We start from the raw sequence: 19200 nt of genomic DNA, 5'->3' as shown, positions 1-19200 counted from the left end.
ACTTTAAAAATGTGACAATGTAATATGGGGCAATTTTTTGTCAGGTTATTGCGAAATGGACGTTACAGGTTTATCTTAAAACGACCAAGAGCAAGAAATGTACATGTGCAATATATTTATACTGTCACAGGTGTAAAGACACTGGGAGTTGTGTGGTTATGTGACGGATGTTTGACTCATAAAACTACTTTCAAGAGTTAAACAGAGCAACAGTGGGAAAGTGTTGCAATTAACAATAGGAGTTTGTGATAATAGTATTATTCAACCACAAGAGCGGCTAGCGAAACATTTATTTGAATTTGAGAACCAGCAGTAAGACTATAGAAAATATAGATTTTCTGCTTATAAAACATGAAAACACAGTTGGCCTATAGATCCTCTATTTATCATTTAGACGTATACAATAGAGCTGAGAGTTTCCAAGGTGAAACTGAGAGGATTCAACACTGAGCATCAGAATACAACAGAAGACATTCAAATAATTAAAATAATATTAATCAAACAGAAAATCAGCTTAACAGTACACAATAAAGGTAGTCTGGATGTTTTTTAATACATGGTTAACTGTACACGAGGAAAAAAAACAAACACCATAATTAGACATTTTGAAATTATATCCCTTTTCATTAAGAAATGACGTTAATACCAGAATCATTTTTCCATAATGATGCATCATTTATATTAGATCACACAAACAAATAAAAAATTAATTAAAAAGTTATTAGCATTGGACTGAGTCCAACGCCCCACTGAGTCCACAGCCAGGGCTCAGTGTGGCGTTAGTGAACTGGGAGGTACCAAATAAGAGTTTTTGATCATAATACATTAATTATTACACAGGTAGAAGTACACAGGCTTAGCAGTCTTGAACAGTTCAGGTACACAACATACACAAAAGTCTACCACGTCTTATTTTTCTTCATAACAAGATGCAACATCAAATTTCAAATCACACATTCACAATCTTTTTTAACATTTTCAGTATGAAAACAGAAACAGAAAACGGAGGGACAATTTTCCTGCAACACTGATCACAGGAAAAAAATATTTTTTTATATAAGTATATATATATGAAACATATATATTTTAAATTAACAGTCAAATATGAGCATATATACATAGTTTTACAAGGTAGCAAAGGCAAAACAGCTATTTGCAACATCCCCCTAAATCTTATCAGATCATTGTAATAAATTATCCATGACATTTCCATTAGAAAAAAAAGAGAAAAAAACATCTTAAAACTACAAGTTAAAAGTCTGTCAAAATATTAGAGAACCCATCTTTGTTTCAAAACTGAAATAAGATATTGCACCTTTTTCTTTTTAAACCAGAATACAATAAAATGACAATGAAAAAACAGCATACAATGCACAACAGGAATTAAGTTAGAACTATTGCCACTGGCTGACATTAATCCTTTTTTCTTTTTTTTAGACCTTGTAACAAAAATACATTTCCTGTAACAAAACATCACAGTTTCATTTCACTGAATTATGTAAAAGGAAAAACATTTTGAACACACTCTTTAAACATCTTATGACATAGGACAAAAAACGTATTCAAGACTGCTAAGCGCATAATCATGGTTTCACTTCAACAAAACTAGAAAAAATAGATCATATTGCCTTTTGAAATGTTACAACTCTTGGGTTCATTTTGGCGGTACAATCTGAGTCAAAGACAGGAAGAAAAAAAACGAAACAGCTCTCTCAAGTCCAAAAAGGGATCCCAGATACTGTCTATCCAAAATAACAGTGTACATAAGCATTTAGTAACAAATAAATGTTCCTGATTTTAGAAATATTACTTTATCATATAAGTCATTCTACAGCTAGTGTTTCTCACTAAGAAAAAAAGTCTTCAAGGCGTTGCAAATCTTGAACCCCCTCTGTTAAAAAAGGGGCTTTTCCATCCTCTCAGTGATTCAAGTCTCTAACCTGGGCGACTTCTCTAATGATCCTGTGGACGGAAATCAGTTTGGTCATTTATCACAACATTTACCCTCATTACATCTGATTACATGTCCTGACATGACTTCAATCATTTGTCTTCACATTAAATCCCATGAAAAGAGCAAAACCAACGATGAATCTATCTTTCTCCAGGGCTGCGTTCAGATATAACATTTAAATATCAGCTGTGGTTGAATACATGTTGTATACTTTATACAGCCTCTGCTCTAGAATAGCCTCTTCTAACATCTTCAACTGATGCGGACACGATAAAGCAACTGCCGCATTTGTTGAGAACTTTAGAATCCACAGTGCGCCAGACTTTAATAAGGTGGGGTTTATATACATGTTGCTGCTGATTGAGCAAACCCTCCAACACAGAGAAAACCGAACTTGAAGCCCGTTGCACATTACTTTCAAGCAAACATGACATTTAACCCGGAAACCGTAGTGAAACGTTTTTAGATGCAACTTGCCCCAGGCTATTCTCTTGTGGTTAAACCACAGAGTCATGAGGGAGGAACTGCTGGCAGCTAATGACATGTCTAAGGTGGGATGACAGTGAGACGCGGCTACAGTAGCAGCTCCTAAAGAGAAGAGCATCTCTGTTGCTATATCAGGAATAAAGAGCATTCCTTCAATGAAAAAAGAAAGACATGGGACTGAGGGCTTTTGGCCAATGGAAAATATAATTCCATTCTTCTCCTGTATTGGAGCCTGTAATTGCCCGCAATAGACGGCTGGTTCATCCAATCTACAGGATGAAAATGCCCGTGGTTCTGTCTAACAAACCACCTGAAGAACCGGGTTAAGAAAGTGGATGTTGGAAATTTCAGGTGACAAAAACATTCACTACAACTTTCCAGTCAATACTAACATCTTTGCACATCAGCTCACAAAGAGAAGTTCCAATTTCTTGTTTCCGGAAATGATTAAGTCTTTCTACATATTTATGGTCTAGTTGATTAGGAGCACAGAGCTAAAACTAATGTAATTCATTACCACAGATCTGAAGGATGGATTTATTCCACAAGTGACACGTTGGTTTTGGTCTCTACATAGGATTTGTTTCTCCTTTAACATCTTCAGTGGGAAGCTGTGAGGAACGTGTTGATGAGGTGCTGGTTCTCACCTGAAGGCCTGGGGCTTGTGTCTGCTGTGCGCCCTGGTTGAAGTAGGCCACCGGCTGTCTGTAGAAGTCCACCCAGGCGTTGTAGTCAGGATTAGAGGTCTGCTGAGATGCCGGAGCGGCTGTCTGGCCTGAAGGGGGGAAAAAACACCAGCAAGGAATAATCAAGACAAGCAGGAATCAAGACATCAACCCATGATTCCAGGGTTAAATGGTGATGTCAGAGCTCAAACTTCCCTTTATGCTTCGGTTTGATTATGTTTTACTCATAGAAGATAAAGACTCACCCCAATTTTTGTTGTATTCAGGCGCAGTGCTCTGGGCTTGGTTTTGCTGACCTGTAATCAAGCACAAGAAAAATTCAAACTATTTAACAAAGCAGCTTCTACACCACCCTAGATCTCCTTCTTTCAACGTTTGATTTAAATACAAATCTTGAACACAGCGTTTCCACTTTGACTTTTTGAAACCCAGTTTTCAAGACCTCCATGTTCCAGTTGTGGTTTTATAATTTCTCCAATATGGCTGAGTAAAGGCCTCCCTACTTGTGTGTGTGCATTTATATATATATATAAATATATATAAATCTCATATTACTTGAGGCTGGTGTGACCAAAGTTAAAGCACAAATGAAGTGGGCCCTGAGCTGCTTCTGTCATCGTGACACTTGCCTAGTTTTTTATAATACTGCTCCCAGTCCATCTGGCTTGTCTGGGATCCATTCTGACCTGAAACCAGACACAGATAACACCACCACAGTTACTGACAGTGGGATTAGACTTTTCCTTTTCCCCTCACTTTTTTATAATGATTTCCATCGAACGCACATTTCAAATCTGTGCATACAGGAAAGAGGTTAGCCACAGGGAATGAGATGGTCTCATCCAAGCCTGCACACAGCTTTGAATCCACAGCAGTAACACAGCTCGACTGGTTGAGCTCTGATTGAAATTTATGGCTAATTAAACAACTTAAAGGATGAAAACTGGTTCCGCGTGTTGTGTTTTGTTTGTTACCTTATTGAATGAGACAATTAGGCAGCTGCTGATTTATTGATTTACATTATTTCCAGATAGATAGCAGAGTGTGATTTTCAGTAGACTTACTGTGGTCCTGTTGGCCTTGAGGCTGCCAGATTTGAAAGGTCTGACCCCATCCTCCGGTCATGAACGTCTGAGGCCCACTTCAGGCAAAAGAACAGACAAATCACAGTGAGGAAAATAAACTTGTCAACTAATTTGCCACTGAAGACACAAAGTTATACACAGCAACGAGATGACGAGTAAAAACTGAAGGCATACATCAAAACGTGACATGTGAGGAGAAACACTGATCCTTACTGTTGAGGAGGAGTGGTTGGTCCTTGGTTGTAGGGATTCATCCCGAAGCTGCTGTTGCTCCCCATTCCAGGACCCTGGAGCAGAGAGAGAGAAGAGGAGGTGATGAAGAGACCACACTTGTGTTTAAAAGGGAGCCAACAGGCAAGGTCAGAGGGCAGGACGGGCTGCTGATGCACTCCATTAAGTCCATTTGATGGATTCTTTATGTTTAACCTCTGGTGACATCCTGCTGGCCACCAGCACCCACAGCAACCTAGCTCACCCCAGCAGCTCCCCACATTGACATGTGTGCTCATGAATATCAAGCTAGACAATGGGGGGCTGCCAGGGAGATTGGAGTCAGACCACCTACCCCAATTCTCTCATCGATCAGCTGGCGAGCCTTTTCCAACTGCTGAGGGGTGCCTCGGATGGAGAAGATGCGCACGTTGGGGTCGGTGTTGGGTGGTGGGTTTCTCTGCAGCTCCACGTGGGCACGTGACTGCTCTTTGATGTTTTTGATGGTTTCTCCACCTACAAAAGCATCAAGACATGAGGTTTAAAACTTTCTGTATGAGGCTGACATTAGATCTTCGAAAAGAGAAGTGAGGAAAGTCCTCCTAGTCAACTGAAGGTAAAAAAAACACATCAAAGTGTCCCTCACAGAGATGAACCTCTAGAGAACAATCACCTGATTCTGCAGCTCATCTCAGATTTACAGCGCTTCACAGTGAGTTTCACCTCATCACAACTTTAAAGTTCTGGTTCACATTCACTGTGTTTAGCACTAAGGACCCAGTGAACACTACCTGCCCCAAACAGACAGAGTTGGCAACTAGTTACTTAACAGTTGAGGATTCATAAACCCACCTTTATGCCGTAAGCATGTATATTCATGTAGGTTTTATAGGAAACAGTTGTTTCCAAAGTAGAAGTTCTCAGATTTTGTATTGTTACATTATCAATAGCATATGAAGATTGAGCAATGTTTATTTTTCCACCATGTTGCCTTGACTGAGAAATGCCCGATCTTTTGTTTCAGTGCCGGTACACAGTAAGGCAACAATAGAAGTATTTCTACCTTTTGGGCAAAAGGGAATACCACAGTCCCCTTTCTCCAGTCATGTTGCACCGGTTAGTTTTTTCCAACTTTCTCAAGTTACGAACAAAACTTTTCTGAGGGAAGAGATATATCTGACTTGATTCTTCTCATCAGTGAAACTTGAAAAAATAGTTGACACCTCGTGTACATTTGTTTTTCTATGCATTAAAACCGAGGCAAAGACGATAGCATTATATCCTCAGGGAGATATCAGCTGATCTTGGGACCATCTGCATGACATGAACTCTCAAGTCATTACCTAGGAAATCTGTCTAATTTTTCCTATATGACATGGACGCGGCATTAGACAAGACATTCTCATCATTGACTCACTTGACTAAACCGATGTGATAGTGCTATCTTATGAGGACTCTGGCATGTGTCCCACCACTTATCTGCCATTCTGTGGTAACATCCGTGCAAATCGGTAAACAAAAGGAGACATCTCCTGCACGCCACCCCCTCCTCGGCATCAGATGCCAGCTTCCCGACGTGTGGGGAGAGCAATTACACCAGCAGGGAGAAATGAAACAGCACTGGCAGGAGAAAAGGGCCAAAATTGAAGCGTATCCTCCTTCTGGGATATCATTTGTCTCTTTTACCCTTTCCATTCTTGACTCTGTGTTGTCCTCTGTGATGAGAGGAGGGAGTGAACGGGGGGGCATACAGCCACTGCCGCCGCCGCCCCCCACCCCCTCTCCACAATGCCCGTATGAACGAAAAAGGCTGAGGGTGCTTCCCGGGGGGACACCGGGGCTGTCCCAACATCAATTACACATTTGTTCACTTGTGGCTGACACTCTGATGACCCTGGCTGACCTTCGAATGAAAACGCTCATCAAAAACCTCTCCTCCTCCCGTAGCCTATTCCATGCTGCCAACAGACTGCACATGGGCCATTAACCCATTGTCAACCAAATGAAACTTCTGCCTTAATGAAGCCATTATGAGCTCTTCTAGTCAGACAGCAGAGAGCAATGAAGACCCTGACTATTCATTTCATGGACTGGGCTGTAGTGAGGACAGATAATACGGGCCTTATTAATGAGACTGGTTTAGTGAGCTGGAGAAAAGGAGGGGATACAAAAGTGCAACTGGTGACAGCATTCAGGGCAAAGCCAAGGGACTGGTTAGCCGCTGCTGGTGGGGAAACCCTCTGGAGGCCTCAGGGGAAAAATAACACCACACAGCAGCTTTAGATGAAACCACGGCTGGGTCATATATATACTATTTATATGATACCTATTCATATGAGTGGATGGAAAAAAGAACGAAGTTATCCCTGAATTCCGATTTGTTTCGTTATACAAAATTGTTAAGCTCCATTTATACAGTCTTATTTTTCTTTGCTGTGTTCTATTTTTAAGAATTATGTAAAATACTTTGAACTGCCTATGTATGAAATGCTATATAAACTTTGCCTTACACCAGTTAACAGGAATAGCAAATTAACTTTTTCAAAATGTTTCAAATTATTTATGTTCTCTAGAGCCCGAACCAATAAAAATAAGCGGGAAAATAAATTGGCTCAATTTTCACAGTTGATTATTTTCCTGATATAGTTCCTTTCTTTATATTCCAAGACAGAAAACCGAGTCTTATGAATATTTAGATTTTGCCAAGCTGATTAGACCACAACAGACTGTGGAAAGTTAAGGTCACAGTCTACTTTCTCCTGAATATAAATGGCAGATTAGTAAATAATAAAAATAGTTCTTAGATTCTAGCCAGATTTGTATATGTTGTTATAATGCCATTATGATACATAAACATAAAACTGTCAGTGAAATGCCCAAACTACAAAAACCTAGAGCTAACATAAAAATATGTGGCAGGATATTGTAACCATTAGCATCGGATTTTGAATTATCATGGGTTAAGTGTGAACTTTAATTCTTTACCTTAAGACTTTGAGTTTGACAAAGAAATCTTCACGTAGACTCACTAGCTTTCACATGGAGATTTCCTCCAAGAAAAATTCTGTTTTAAACTGAGAACACTCTGCTGAGGAAGACAAAGCTCTGGAAAACTGATCCTTTAGTTGTAACTTTTAGGCCAAAAGCATTGAGTAAAGTTGCCTGATAATGGTAACGGCTCTTGCAAATTTAAGTCGGTAATAAAGTCTGAGCAGGTTGGTGGGTGGCTCAATTCGCCAACTGCAGAGAGAGAGAGTGTGTGTGTGTGTGTGTGTGTTGGGGTCAAAACAGAGGGGCAATGGGCTACATATGGCATCGTAAAGATATTAATCACTGTGCTCTTTAAGGAACGGCTGACAGCACCCAGACCCACCGCCATCTCCACCATATTGGCCCACTTCATATGCTAATGCTTGGAGAGGGGGACGCAACGCCCAGGTTTATTTGTTTCCCTCGCCCCACTACATGCACAAAAGCCACTTGACATTTCTATTGCCATGTTTTTATCTTAGGTAAAGAGGCCCCCCCTGACCCCGCCCACCACCACACACACACACACACACACCAAGGCGAAATGCATGCACACATACGACACACACACACACACACACACACACTCGCAGCTCCTTCCAATGCAATGGTCAATGACTTTTAAATAGCTGGCAATAGAGTGGGCATGAATAGCCAATAAGCTAATTCCTCCTATTCATTCCCTCGCTGCACTCTATTGGGCTGAAAGACCCTCATTAGATGCCAGGCAGCCTTCCACATGATTGAGGGCTGTTATTATGCACCTTTAACAATTAATGTCACATTACACGCATTATCCCCGTCATTAAGCCCTTAGTGAAGCCAATGAATGCCACTTGTGCTGTATACATGAGCCCTGGAGGGAGAATAGGAGGGTGGTCACTCACCCCCCTTCTTCTCATCAGTTTCACGTAGCGGCAGAACACCAAATGGCGTTCAGTTATTAGAGGAAAGAGCCAATCTGGTGAGTTGGGTATGCTTTAAGTAAGACGGTTGGTATTGGTGAACTGTGTGTTAATTCTCTAAGACAGCCAGTTGAGTCAGGATAATGGACATGTGAAAGAGTTGACCTCAGAGAAAAATAAATCTTTTATGTACCCGCTACTGAGAAAAATGATTCAAAAGTTACACTGAGGAGCTAACGGGACCCACAAGTGTTTAAATCAACATAATAACCAAAACATGTTCTTTACCTTTGCCAATAACTAGGCCACACTTGTCAGCAGGGACTGCATATGTCACCTCCTGCAGTCCTGCAGGGCCTCCATTGCTACTGTCGGCTCGCCCTCGACGTCCCATTACTCCCCCAAATCCATCACGCTCCTGTGGAGAAAAATTGGGGAGGAGTAAAAAATTTAAAAAAGTAACAGATGTGGGATCAATTGCTCCTTAAAATAGCTTTTTATAAAAAATTCTTCTATAGTTTCATCAAAATGTCAGTTTCTTCCCTTTTATAACGAGCTTAAGAAATGGAGAAAAAAAATGTCCTTAAACATCAAAGATAATAAGTATCAGCAAAGCATAGATAAGTAAAATGTATTCAAAAAGGTAATTATAGTTACAACAAAGTGGCACTGCACATGTTGACATACATGACATACCTGAGCTGTTTGAACCAGTTCATTGATGAGGTGAACTGCATGGTGGCAGTGGTCGGGCTGACCCATCACTTGAGCAACTCGGTCAGGACTGACTCCATCATCTGGACAAGGACAAAAAGCTCTTTGACTCTTCAGCTATTGTTGACATGTTTATTGTCAAGTACCACAAGTGAACAGAATCCTGGTATCCTGATAGTCCTTCAAACTATAACTATGAATTCTGATGATTGAATGAAGCTTTGCCTTGAGCTCACTCGCTCTAAATTATATATCAGCCGTCAAACACACAGGCTAAGTTTGTGTCCTGAGTTTTATGCAGAGGAAATTTCTTTGTTACATGTGCGATACTGAAAAGGAGAAGACTGACCATCAACAAGCTCAGCCAGCATCATTGACTTACAGGAGTAAACACAAGCAGTCTGACCTATCACAGTTCTCCCTGTGGCATTTCTGTAGCGTCATTGTTAAGATATACGTTTGAGCAGGTGCCCGCAAACATTATGTGCTCACCTTGTTTGAACTGGATCCTGACCCCAGCATCATTCTGAATCTTCTTGATCATCTCTCCGTTCCTACCGATGATGATGCCAACAGCAAATCTGGGAACAACCACCTGGACAAAGAGGCAGAAAGAAGACTTTAGAAAAAATAATATATTACCCTATCTGGATAGATACATAAGCATAAACCTGTGTGTTCTGTAACTGAAAAGCAGTGAGGCTGGTTCTTACATCCAGACTGCTTCCCCCCATTTTGGATCCAAAGTCTGCTCTCCCAACCCTGAAGTCACCCTGGTCCTTGTCTCGGATGAGCTTCACCACAAGTTCACGGGCTTGCTACAGTGACGAAAGAAAAAACATACAAAATTCTTAATAAAAAATGGATGTGAAACAAAGCAAAAGTTCAACTGAAAGCCTCTCAATAAAAACAAAGATGTTTTCCAGTGTTTGAGCTGAAGCCTGAAGGCATAAAATGTGTAAAATTGAGTGTAAACTGAAAAGACATCAGCGCACACTGAGCTCTTCTGAGACCAACCTGCACTTTGTGGGGATCCCCAGTGATTCTCAGGGGCTTGTCTGCTCCAGTGGGCATTGGGTCATCCTGAATCATTATCATCTGCACTCCTGTTCTCTCCTGCAGGGGCACAATCAGACAGAGGCAGGAACAAGAGTTACCTGGGGTCAAAAACACCATTCACTCTGAAGGGTGGACATTTTTTCAGGGCTCAAAGAACAGCTTTTATTCTGATCTATCGCATGAAAACATGCTGGTGAATCAACAAGCGACGCCGTAAAAGACTTAAGATTACTGCAGCAGAATAAATATGTAATGTTTGCATGCTCGACCCGGATGCCACTCCTTGTCTGGACATTGTGAACGTGTATAACCCAAAACATTTATCTCTGTGTTCTTCATATGTGGAAGGCAAACTATAGAAAATGTCAACATGACAAACAAAACTGGTTTCTTGCATATTCATGCAATCTAAGCAAGGAGGAACTGTAGTGCACGGGACAATTACAGTATAATTCATACTGAAGACTGTAGCTTCAATTTACTTTTCACTGCTAAATATATGGATTAAATATGTGGGTTCGCCCGTCTGCATGTTCCCTACCATGACAGTAAATGTAATGTATCTAGAATGATGGCAGCTGTCAGGTTGTAAAAAGCTACAACTACTGCAGAAGCAAAATCTTCACAGTGTCCTAAGACCACACCTGCAGCTGCTTGATGGTTTCGCCTCCTTTGCCGATGACCAGGCCGACTTTGTTGGCAGGGATGAGCATTTGCTGGATGGAACTGTTGCCGTCCATATCGCAGTGGAAGCCTGGACCATACCGACACTGCTCCACAATCTCACTCAGCAGCCTCTTAGCCTGACTGTATGGGAGAAGGAGTGTGGGGGGGGGAAGAAAAACATTTATCACAGATTCTGCACAAAAACTGGTCTGCGTCACATTTTTCTTTGTCAAACGCTGAAAGAGGTGTTCAGGTGATTGAGGACAGATATGAAAAGAGATTGGAGTTCATGCCCTCTCTGTCACAACAATAGGGCACACTTTCTCTTAACTAATACTCTGTTCAGCTTCAGTACATATGTCAATGTGGAGAGTTGAAAGACAGTCTGTCAGTGGCCACTGTTAGCGCCTGATACAGACTGGTCCTTTATGACCATATTCCCCAACTCTATTTAACCCCAGAGAGACTGAATGAACCCTGAAGTGTCAGATGTTTCTTGCACTCCACCTGGTTGTTCCTGTTGAAAAGTTTGTACCTTTATGACTGGAATTATAGGGTTTGTTTTTTCAATGGACCCAGGCATTTGCTTAATATGGGATAGTACCACTTATACAACAGGTATTCACCTTAACACTTTGCAATAGAAAGAGAGTACGTCAGGGTCCCATCTCCCCGTAGCTAGAGGAAATACCTCAAACATTCTCAAAGATGGTTACAAAATCTTTCGTTGTTTTTTTAACTATATGGATACATGACCAACACAGTTTTAGATTAAATGTAAAAAAAGAATTTTGCTTCTGTTCTACAGTCATACAGGGAAGTCAAAGAAACCTTTTTTCCCTTAAGATGTATTTCTCATTTAACAGAGTACAATGAGAAAAAGAACAGTATTGTGTATCTATATAATTGTTTAAAGGTTAAAAATAAAATATAAAAAAAAGCTGAGACTCACTCAATGTTCTCTGGGCTGCCGGTCAGTGTGCAGGGTCTGTCCAACATGCCTCCACTGTCTGTGAACAAATAGGAAGATTAGACAAACTGCACATTGTCACATACAGAAAAATGGTTAATCAATTCTTTGTAGTTTAGTCAATTTTATTTATACAGCCCAAAATTACACATTTTAGCACATAAAAGGGGCTTTGTGAAATATGAATGTGACTGGTTAGATATATCACTTGGAGTAGTTGGCGTCTCACTTTGAACCAGTTGGGCATAGATGTGTTTCGCAATAACGTACCTGAAGCAATCTGGATCTTACAACCTGATTCCAGTTGAATTCTTGAGATCTGCTCTCCTCCTTTTCCAATGACTATGAGGAGAAGAGAAAAGACCAGCTATAAGCCACAGCCCCCAGCAGTGACTGAAACACTGAATACAATGTCAACACTGATGATTACGTGTCAAACAATTGTACTGACTCGAGGGCTACTTACTGAAGCCCACCATCTTATCAGGCACTTTGAAGTCTTCTGTTGTGAAAGCCCTGAGAGAGACACGGACGTGATTAACAACTGACAGACCAAAGACAAATTAAATTAAGACCAATCAAAGGTAAGGACATTTTCCCTCAGCCAAATTGTGCCAATCGCAAACATAGATGCGAGATGATTAGAGCTTTAACTAATAATTATTGTCATTATAAAATGTTACTTTTTTGTTTTCTAACATTATTATAAGAAGTCTTTAGGTTTGGGAAGAAAGGTGAAAAGAAATAAGCAATTTGAAATTGCCCAGTTTGTGATGGATATTTTTCACTATTTTAAAATATTTTAAAGATCTAACAATTAAACGATTAATGAGGGAAATAAACAGTAATGAAACTACAATTCAAATTGGGAAAAAAATTGAGGATGTGATTGTACACGATTCCTCTTTTAGGGTCATGGAGAAACAAAATCTGAAGTTGAAACCAAACAACCAATGAGGGTTTATGGTTACATAAAATAAAATGTGCTATCATTACTATGAACGCCTCTACAGTGTATTCAAAATGAACAGAAACTGATTTTACTGCTCACCTTTGATGTACCATTGCTCCGAGGTGGTTCCCAACTGAGGGAAAGGAGAGAAAAACAAACTAATTAACATACAGGAAATAGCATGAGATCATGGTTAAAAATAATGTTTTAAATACGCGCTAAAGTGACTGCAAATGAAGCAGCAAAGTGCAAATGAATCAGTCGCTGCTGGAGGGGACAGGGAGCAGATGGATGCGGCCCTGCCAATCCTCTGTGTTCGTGTCTGACCCACAGCGGGGGCTTTCACAGGCATGGAAATCAGGCCCGCAAGTGTATGAGTGAGTGTTTCAATCAGAGCCATTCAGAAAGAGAGAGGCAGCTGCTGGGTCACTGGCTGCTGGTCCTGAATTGCATTTTGACAGGTAGCACCAAGCAAGGGTCTTGCAGGGTCACTGGAGGATGCGCTGCCGTGGACGTAAACACCTGAGTTGATATCTAGCAGCTTCGATCAATTTTATGGTCGTTTGCACTGATTTCACTTCTTCTGGAAATGCACTGGGGTTAACTCGCAATGCTGGAACAGCTATGAATATAAAGAAGGAGGTGTACTAAAATCATTCGAGGACAAGACTGCAAGATAAAGTGCGAACACCCGGAGTGTGTTTGTATTATTGTACATTTGATAATTAAATGCTGGTAGCTAGCTGTTAAACACGGATAGCATTTCTGTTGTTTCCCCCTGTATTGTGCAACAACCTTGACAGAAGAAAAACCGAGGACACATTTTTGAAAACAACAACAGTGTGACAAACAAAACTAAACCAGAATTGCATACAATTTATCTATCCATGCATTCAGGGCTGAAATATCATACAAACAACTGTGACAAGATAACAGGAGGACGGAATAAATGACTAGTGTTCCCACTTCACGGATATGAAATGGAGCAAATCTCTTGTTTTGTGTACAAGGCTCGACGAGATAGGATGACATTTCTCGCACTGCACTTAATACTCCACACAAACATGAAAATAGAAAACCAGAGCTCACACTTACTGTGTTTACCCCACAGTAACCTATCAGTGGTGCACAGCATCAGTTTTCAACTATATTAAATTATTAAATATAGTTCAGTTAGGACATTTTTATCAACTCATGTAGCTGTTCAAAAAGGACATAAGTATAAAAAGATATTGGGTTATTGACTAAATAGTAAGGTAACGTTTCAATAACTTCAATGGATTATTAGGCCCATAGAATAAAATGATACTAAATCCAAACTGGTTTGCAGGTATGACAATGATAAAACCTGTTCTGCTACTTAGGATCGTTTGCCTGTATTGTTCTTCAGATCGGCAGAACCTCAAAAACCACTCGAAACTGATGACACTAAATATATTTAGTCTTTAAATATTGCTACATGCAGACTATAAACATAATACAAAAATTTAAATGAAATCCGAGGTTAAATGACAGCATTCAAAAACTAGCCGACAAATATAGCGGCCGTCATACCCAGGAAGATATATGAATCAATCAGGAGAGTCAGGAAGTGATGTATTAACTCTGATGCGGAGATCACTTGATTTTCTTAACAGACACCTTAAGTCTCCTTCGTTGGTGTCTTCGATGTGTCTGCAACCCCTCTTTTTTTGACCGGCTGTCGCACGCTATACGCCTAATCTACCGCCCCACTTGCTCGCGGTGAATTCAGTGGGGGACCTCCTGCTGTGTTTTCACATCGACTTCTTCTGGATTTCTACGGACATTATACTAGGAGGTCAGGTGGAGAAAGTCCGCAGAAACTGCGAGCGTCTCCGAAAAATACAGAAGAACTGCAGAGTTCAGTATACGTCTGAAGGCAGCTGATATAATAATTGTCCGATTTTTACCCCACTTAATTTTTTTTTATTAAAAACAAACTAATTGTGAACAGAGAAGACGCCATAAGAGTTTCTAATTTGCAGGAAGATGTTTCTATGAAGGTGTATATGCTTTGGAGAATTAAAGCTGAAGCATCAGTGATTTCTGTGTGTCCATAATGAAGGCTTACCTCCATTGTCTAGTGAACGTTTTTGGCCTCCAAAGCCGTAGAGGGAGGGATCTATGACCGGAGAGGAATTGTTCATGTTGGGCATCTGGTCTCCGCCCATCTTGGCTGCCATCTGGAGAAAATGTCACAGTGGGACAGATGGAAGAAAAGGTGAAAAGTGGTGATGATATTCTTTGAACATACACTTTCCTACCAAGATGTCATCTCGGACAAAACTTTGGGATAAATGACTTGTTCCCAGTCCGTGAAGTCTCTGTTGTGTGTGGTTATCTTTTTGACAGCAGCTGAAACCTGCACCCAAATATTACAGTTGCTGGAAGCAGTCTGCTCCAGATCTTGTTGAGATTACAAACACTGGTGATTTCCTTCAAACATTTGTCATGTGCCCGCTCTATCTAAATTTCTGGCACCACACAACATTTGCATTGTGTTATTCTGACAAAGTGCACAACCACTTGCACACTAGTTAAAGACGAGGGCACTTTTTTTGCATTACTGCTTAACTAAAAATCCATGTAGTTGTATTTTCTAAATCATCCACTTGTCGACCTAAAGCAGATGCTCGTTTTCTGTGCTGATGGACACTTAAATCTTCAGTTTTGTTGCACGACAGCGCCAACAGCATTTTCCACTCCCCTGTTAAGCTGCCACTTCTCCTCACATACAAAAGTATAGCATTTCAGAAAATTACACTAAATTGACATCTGTGCCTGACTGGAATTTTTTCACAATATGAAAATATAGTGACGGCATTTAGAGTCTTCCATCACCTTCAGGGATGATTATCTACTTCAGAGCCCAGCAATGGAAATAAGGAGGCAGAGAGGGAAGGTGGGTGTGGGGCGGCTGCTTCACAGGACATTACTGAAGCTATGAGCACGTCAAGCAACATGAAAGCATTGTAGAAGGAAATGGTTACACTTTCTGAAACCTGTGCTTTTCAAGAGTTTTGCTTTACAAGATATGGACAGATTGTTAAGAAGCGTCTTCTGAAACACCTGCCCTTTTTTTCTATTCCAGGCTAGGTCAATTTTTGACTGTACAGAGATGTGTGTTGTCATGTAATGCAATACCTGCCTAATCATCTCGATACTGAATCAATACAGGAGTTTTAAACCTTATTTGACTTAACAGATCACGGAAATTTAAGTTATTTATTTAAGTTAGTTAAAAGGGCAGGGAGGCCTCTGTCAGTAATAGTATTATTACTACTGACTACGTGTATATTTTATAGTCATTCAGATTAAGGCTATAAATCAATAATTACTGCAATATAATATATGTTGATATGCTTAGCATTGTGCAAGCTCACTGAGGGGGTATATAATTGATCAAACTCAGATTTGTTTAATTTTTTGCCGTTAATCAAGCATTCAAACACCTTCATCTATCTATAAATGTATATATATATAAATTTTAGTCATATCGTCTTGGTCTAATAAAAACAATTACGAACCTAGCTGTTTTAACACAAGGGTTTTTCGATAAAACACTAATTGACGTATTAAGTTCAATATCCCAATATTGTTCAGATAAATTATTTACTTTATTTCCAAGATTCCCAATGATTAGTCTCACTGGAGGACTGAGGGAAATATGCTTCTACATACAAACACAGTAAGTCCCTTTCTTTGGGCAGTCTGGTGGTTTCTATGGCAAACTGCCTGGTACAAACTGTAGTGGTCTATCCTGCAGTGGATCCTACAGTGTGCTCTGAGCCCTCTGGGTAAACACCACTGTGGACTGGACAGACTAGACTCACTTCCCTGCATACTTTTAAAATATGTTATTTCTGATTCTTCCAAAAATAAGACAAATAAAAGTCACATGGCATTTGGTCACATGGGAACCGAAGTATGTATAGTTTATATTTAGGATCCGAGAACACCGTGTCCATTGGCCACCGTGGCACAACTATTTCGTGAGTAATCTACACCATTCATGACTGACTTCAACTCAATAAGTTTTTTTTTTGTGTGCAAGACAGAATGTTCATGTTTCACTGGTTTACAACAAGTTAATGGTTATGTTTAGGATCAACATGGATCCATTTAGTGACAGTGGCATTTAGCAAACAGTAACAGCAGAGGGGGCGAGCAGAAAGAGGAAGAATCCAATAATTAGCCAACGGGAGGTCTAATGTAGAGGTCAACATCTGGTAAATTAGACAAGTGAGTTAATGGATCTTTACAGAGCACCCTGGTACCTGTTTAATTTGAAAAAAACAGCGCTTAACTAAAATTGTACTTTGAAGTAATTTAAGCTTTTGCAGCTATTGGATTCAAAATTCAGTTAACACCTCACTTTATACAATAGTGTAAAGAAGCATGACAATGAGGCCTCCACTTCCTATGTTATCATAAACCACTCCGATGTCTTATACCCCACAAAGCGACAGAATGACTTCTCCTTTCTAAAAGCATATAATGTGCTCATATATTAACTCACTGCAAAACCCACAACCGAGACTCCGCTGTAGACATAATGTTGCAAACACAATCGGCTTCTCAACTTTTCCATTTCGTATCAAGATCAAAACTGGGGTTGATGCCCGCAATTGGATCCTTCATATCCCTTAAGCTTTTAGTTTGCAAATCTGAGACCTTGTGAACAAGGTGTGATCACAGATAAGAAAAGAAGGGGGGGGGGCTGGCGGGGGCAGACACTCATGGACGGGGACATGCTGCAGCCATGTGGTTCTCTGGATGTCTTCAAAATGAGACGTGTACCTGCACAGGAAATACTTTTAGGTACATATGATTTTTTGGAGAGATTAATGACGTGCATTAATCGCTAATAGTTCTGCCAGATATGTATGGTTGTCTTGCATATCAACACAATGTAAATACTGGTTTTAAACACACAAAAGGTACACTGTGTGCTAGACTGAGGGAAGCTAAACTAGCAGCTGTGTGACTAAAGTCCAATTTGCACACTAATATACACAGACAGTAGTTTACTAATCTTCTGTTAAAGCAAACACACAGCTCTACTAATGACAAATATAATAGCAGCACAACTACACTGTTGCTCTGCTGCTGCCAGTGTGTGTGCTTTAGCTTAATAGCACTATCATCAGTGCAAGTTTTCTAGTGGGTTTTGTATATTTAAGATGTTTTTCCAGGCTCCAGTGGAGAAACCCCCAGGAGCTGAGGCTTATTTGATCAGATGACGCTACACTAACATGGCCTGTTAGTGCACACACGCTAGCAAGCTAATAGCAGCTACACTAGCTTACTCGGGTTTTGTTGTTGTGAGCAAACATCTGTTTCCATTTTCACAGACACGCTCCACATTAGGCGAAGGGGGTGAAACGACGGGGTTTAAACGTCAGAGCCGAAGTGTGGCAACTAAGCAAGCGCTCAGCGTGCGTCTTAAAAAGAACTGGGGCAACAACTAGTTCAGTGAAGCTAACTTGTTAACCAGCGGCGTGTGCGCGTGCCGGGCTGCTGGTTGGCTCGGGCTCCGTGTCAAAGCTCAGCGTTTTAGGTTTCGATCACGTTGTGGTAGGTCAAGAGCCGGCCTCTCCAAACTTGTTAGTGTCGGCGAGCTAGCATGCTAAGCTAAGTGCAACTTCTGCCCTGACAACAGGTTGCAGTGTGCGTCGACTTAACCCAAAGTTACACAAACTTCGACGCGGCCACGGGCCTTCGTGTGTGAGGGCGAAACAGAATCGTGTGATGGTTTCCTGACAGTTTGGACACTGTTCGCCAGCGCGTCGTCCTCCCGGGGTAAACTCTCTAATCTGTGCGCTCAGCTACCTCCTGCTACTTAACGTTAGCCTGCTAGCTGTGGCTAACAGCGGCTGCATGAGGGCTGTTTGTAGTAGTGGTGGCTCAGGGCTGACCCGACCGAGGTTCCTGCCCCGGCTCCGACACACGGAGCCCCCGGCGTGTGGTCCGGGGTAGTCCGCCACGGAGAGCGTGTTACCTGTCGGACCCGGCGTATCGTGTCTGCGAAGTCATCTTTCGTTCCGGGCTGAGCCACCGAGGCCTGTCCCTGAACCAGCTCCGCCATCATCATCATCCGCCTCGGCAGCTGAGAGCCACTCTAAAAAAAAAAAGAGAAAAAAAGCTGCACACGTGCCAAACCAAAGCTCCACGTGATCTCGCGAGATGACCGAGAAGCACATGTTTGCAACGACCATGATGCATGTTTGTAGAAAGTATGTTTGCTTATATCCCCCATTTATGCCACTGTGTCAATTCAAAAGGCTAATGTCATGAAAACAATAAAGTGTATTACAACTACATGTCATCAAAGCATCAAAATACTATTTAAAAGTGCGAGTAAAATACAAAAGAACATGATAAAGCAGATCAGTCCTTGATGGATGCTTCGATGGGGTATTTGCGGTGTCAGCAGCAAAGGCCATAGTGTATACGTGAGAT

The 19200-nt window shown here is 40.9% G+C and overlaps 1 protein-coding gene across 2 annotated transcripts; it reads right to left on the bottom strand.

The window, feature by feature from the left end:
• Positions 1–532: 532 nt before the first annotated feature.
• Positions 533–18872, bottom strand: fubp3 (far upstream element (FUSE) binding protein 3). Of its 2 annotated transcripts, XM_053410913.1 has the most exons (19): positions 18740–18872; positions 14810–14921; positions 12817–12850; positions 12232–12281; positions 12036–12107; positions 11748–11805; positions 10774–10936; positions 10088–10186; positions 9784–9888; positions 9563–9665; positions 9053–9153; positions 8645–8774; positions 4777–4937; positions 4425–4498; positions 4191–4267; positions 3756–3812; positions 3372–3422; positions 3088–3215; positions 533–1962 (listed from the first exon to the last, which is right to left on the bottom strand). In XM_053410913.1, exons 1-19 carry the CDS (start codon positions 18833–18835, stop codon positions 1954–1956), a joined length of 1680 nt encoding a protein of 559 aa, XP_053266888.1. In that variant the 5' UTR covers positions 18836–18872; the 3' UTR covers positions 533–1953. The 2 variants fall into 2 exon arrangements, with proteins under 2 accessions (XP_053266888.1, XP_053266889.1); XM_053410914.1 differs by lacking the exon at positions 3756–3812.
• Between the last annotated feature and the right edge of the window lie 328 nt (positions 18873–19200).

The sequence above is a fragment of the Pleuronectes platessa genome, chromosome 19 (assembly GCF_947347685.1).
Source record: "Pleuronectes platessa chromosome 19, fPlePla1.1, whole genome shotgun sequence".
NCBI lineage: Eukaryota > Metazoa > Chordata > Actinopteri > Pleuronectiformes > Pleuronectidae > Pleuronectes > Pleuronectes platessa.
The sequence above is the reverse complement of the archived record's forward strand: the minus strand, read 5'-3'. Positions and strand labels throughout refer to the sequence as shown.

Bases quoted from the DNA above. Each gene is read 5' to 3' on its own strand.
- fubp3 (XM_053410913.1), bottom strand. From the start codon at position 18,835: ATGATGATGATGGCGGAGCTGGTTCAGGGACAGGCCTCGGTGGCTCAG. The intron at 9,666-9,783 runs GTAAGAACCAGC...CTCTTTGTCCAG, and splicing joins TGGGGGGAAGCAGTCTGGAT to GTGGTTGTTCCCAGATTTGC. The intron at 4,938-8,644 runs GTAAAGAACATG...ATGCTTTTGTAG, and splicing joins TGGCCTAGTTATTGGCAAAG to GTGGAGAAACCATCAAAAAC.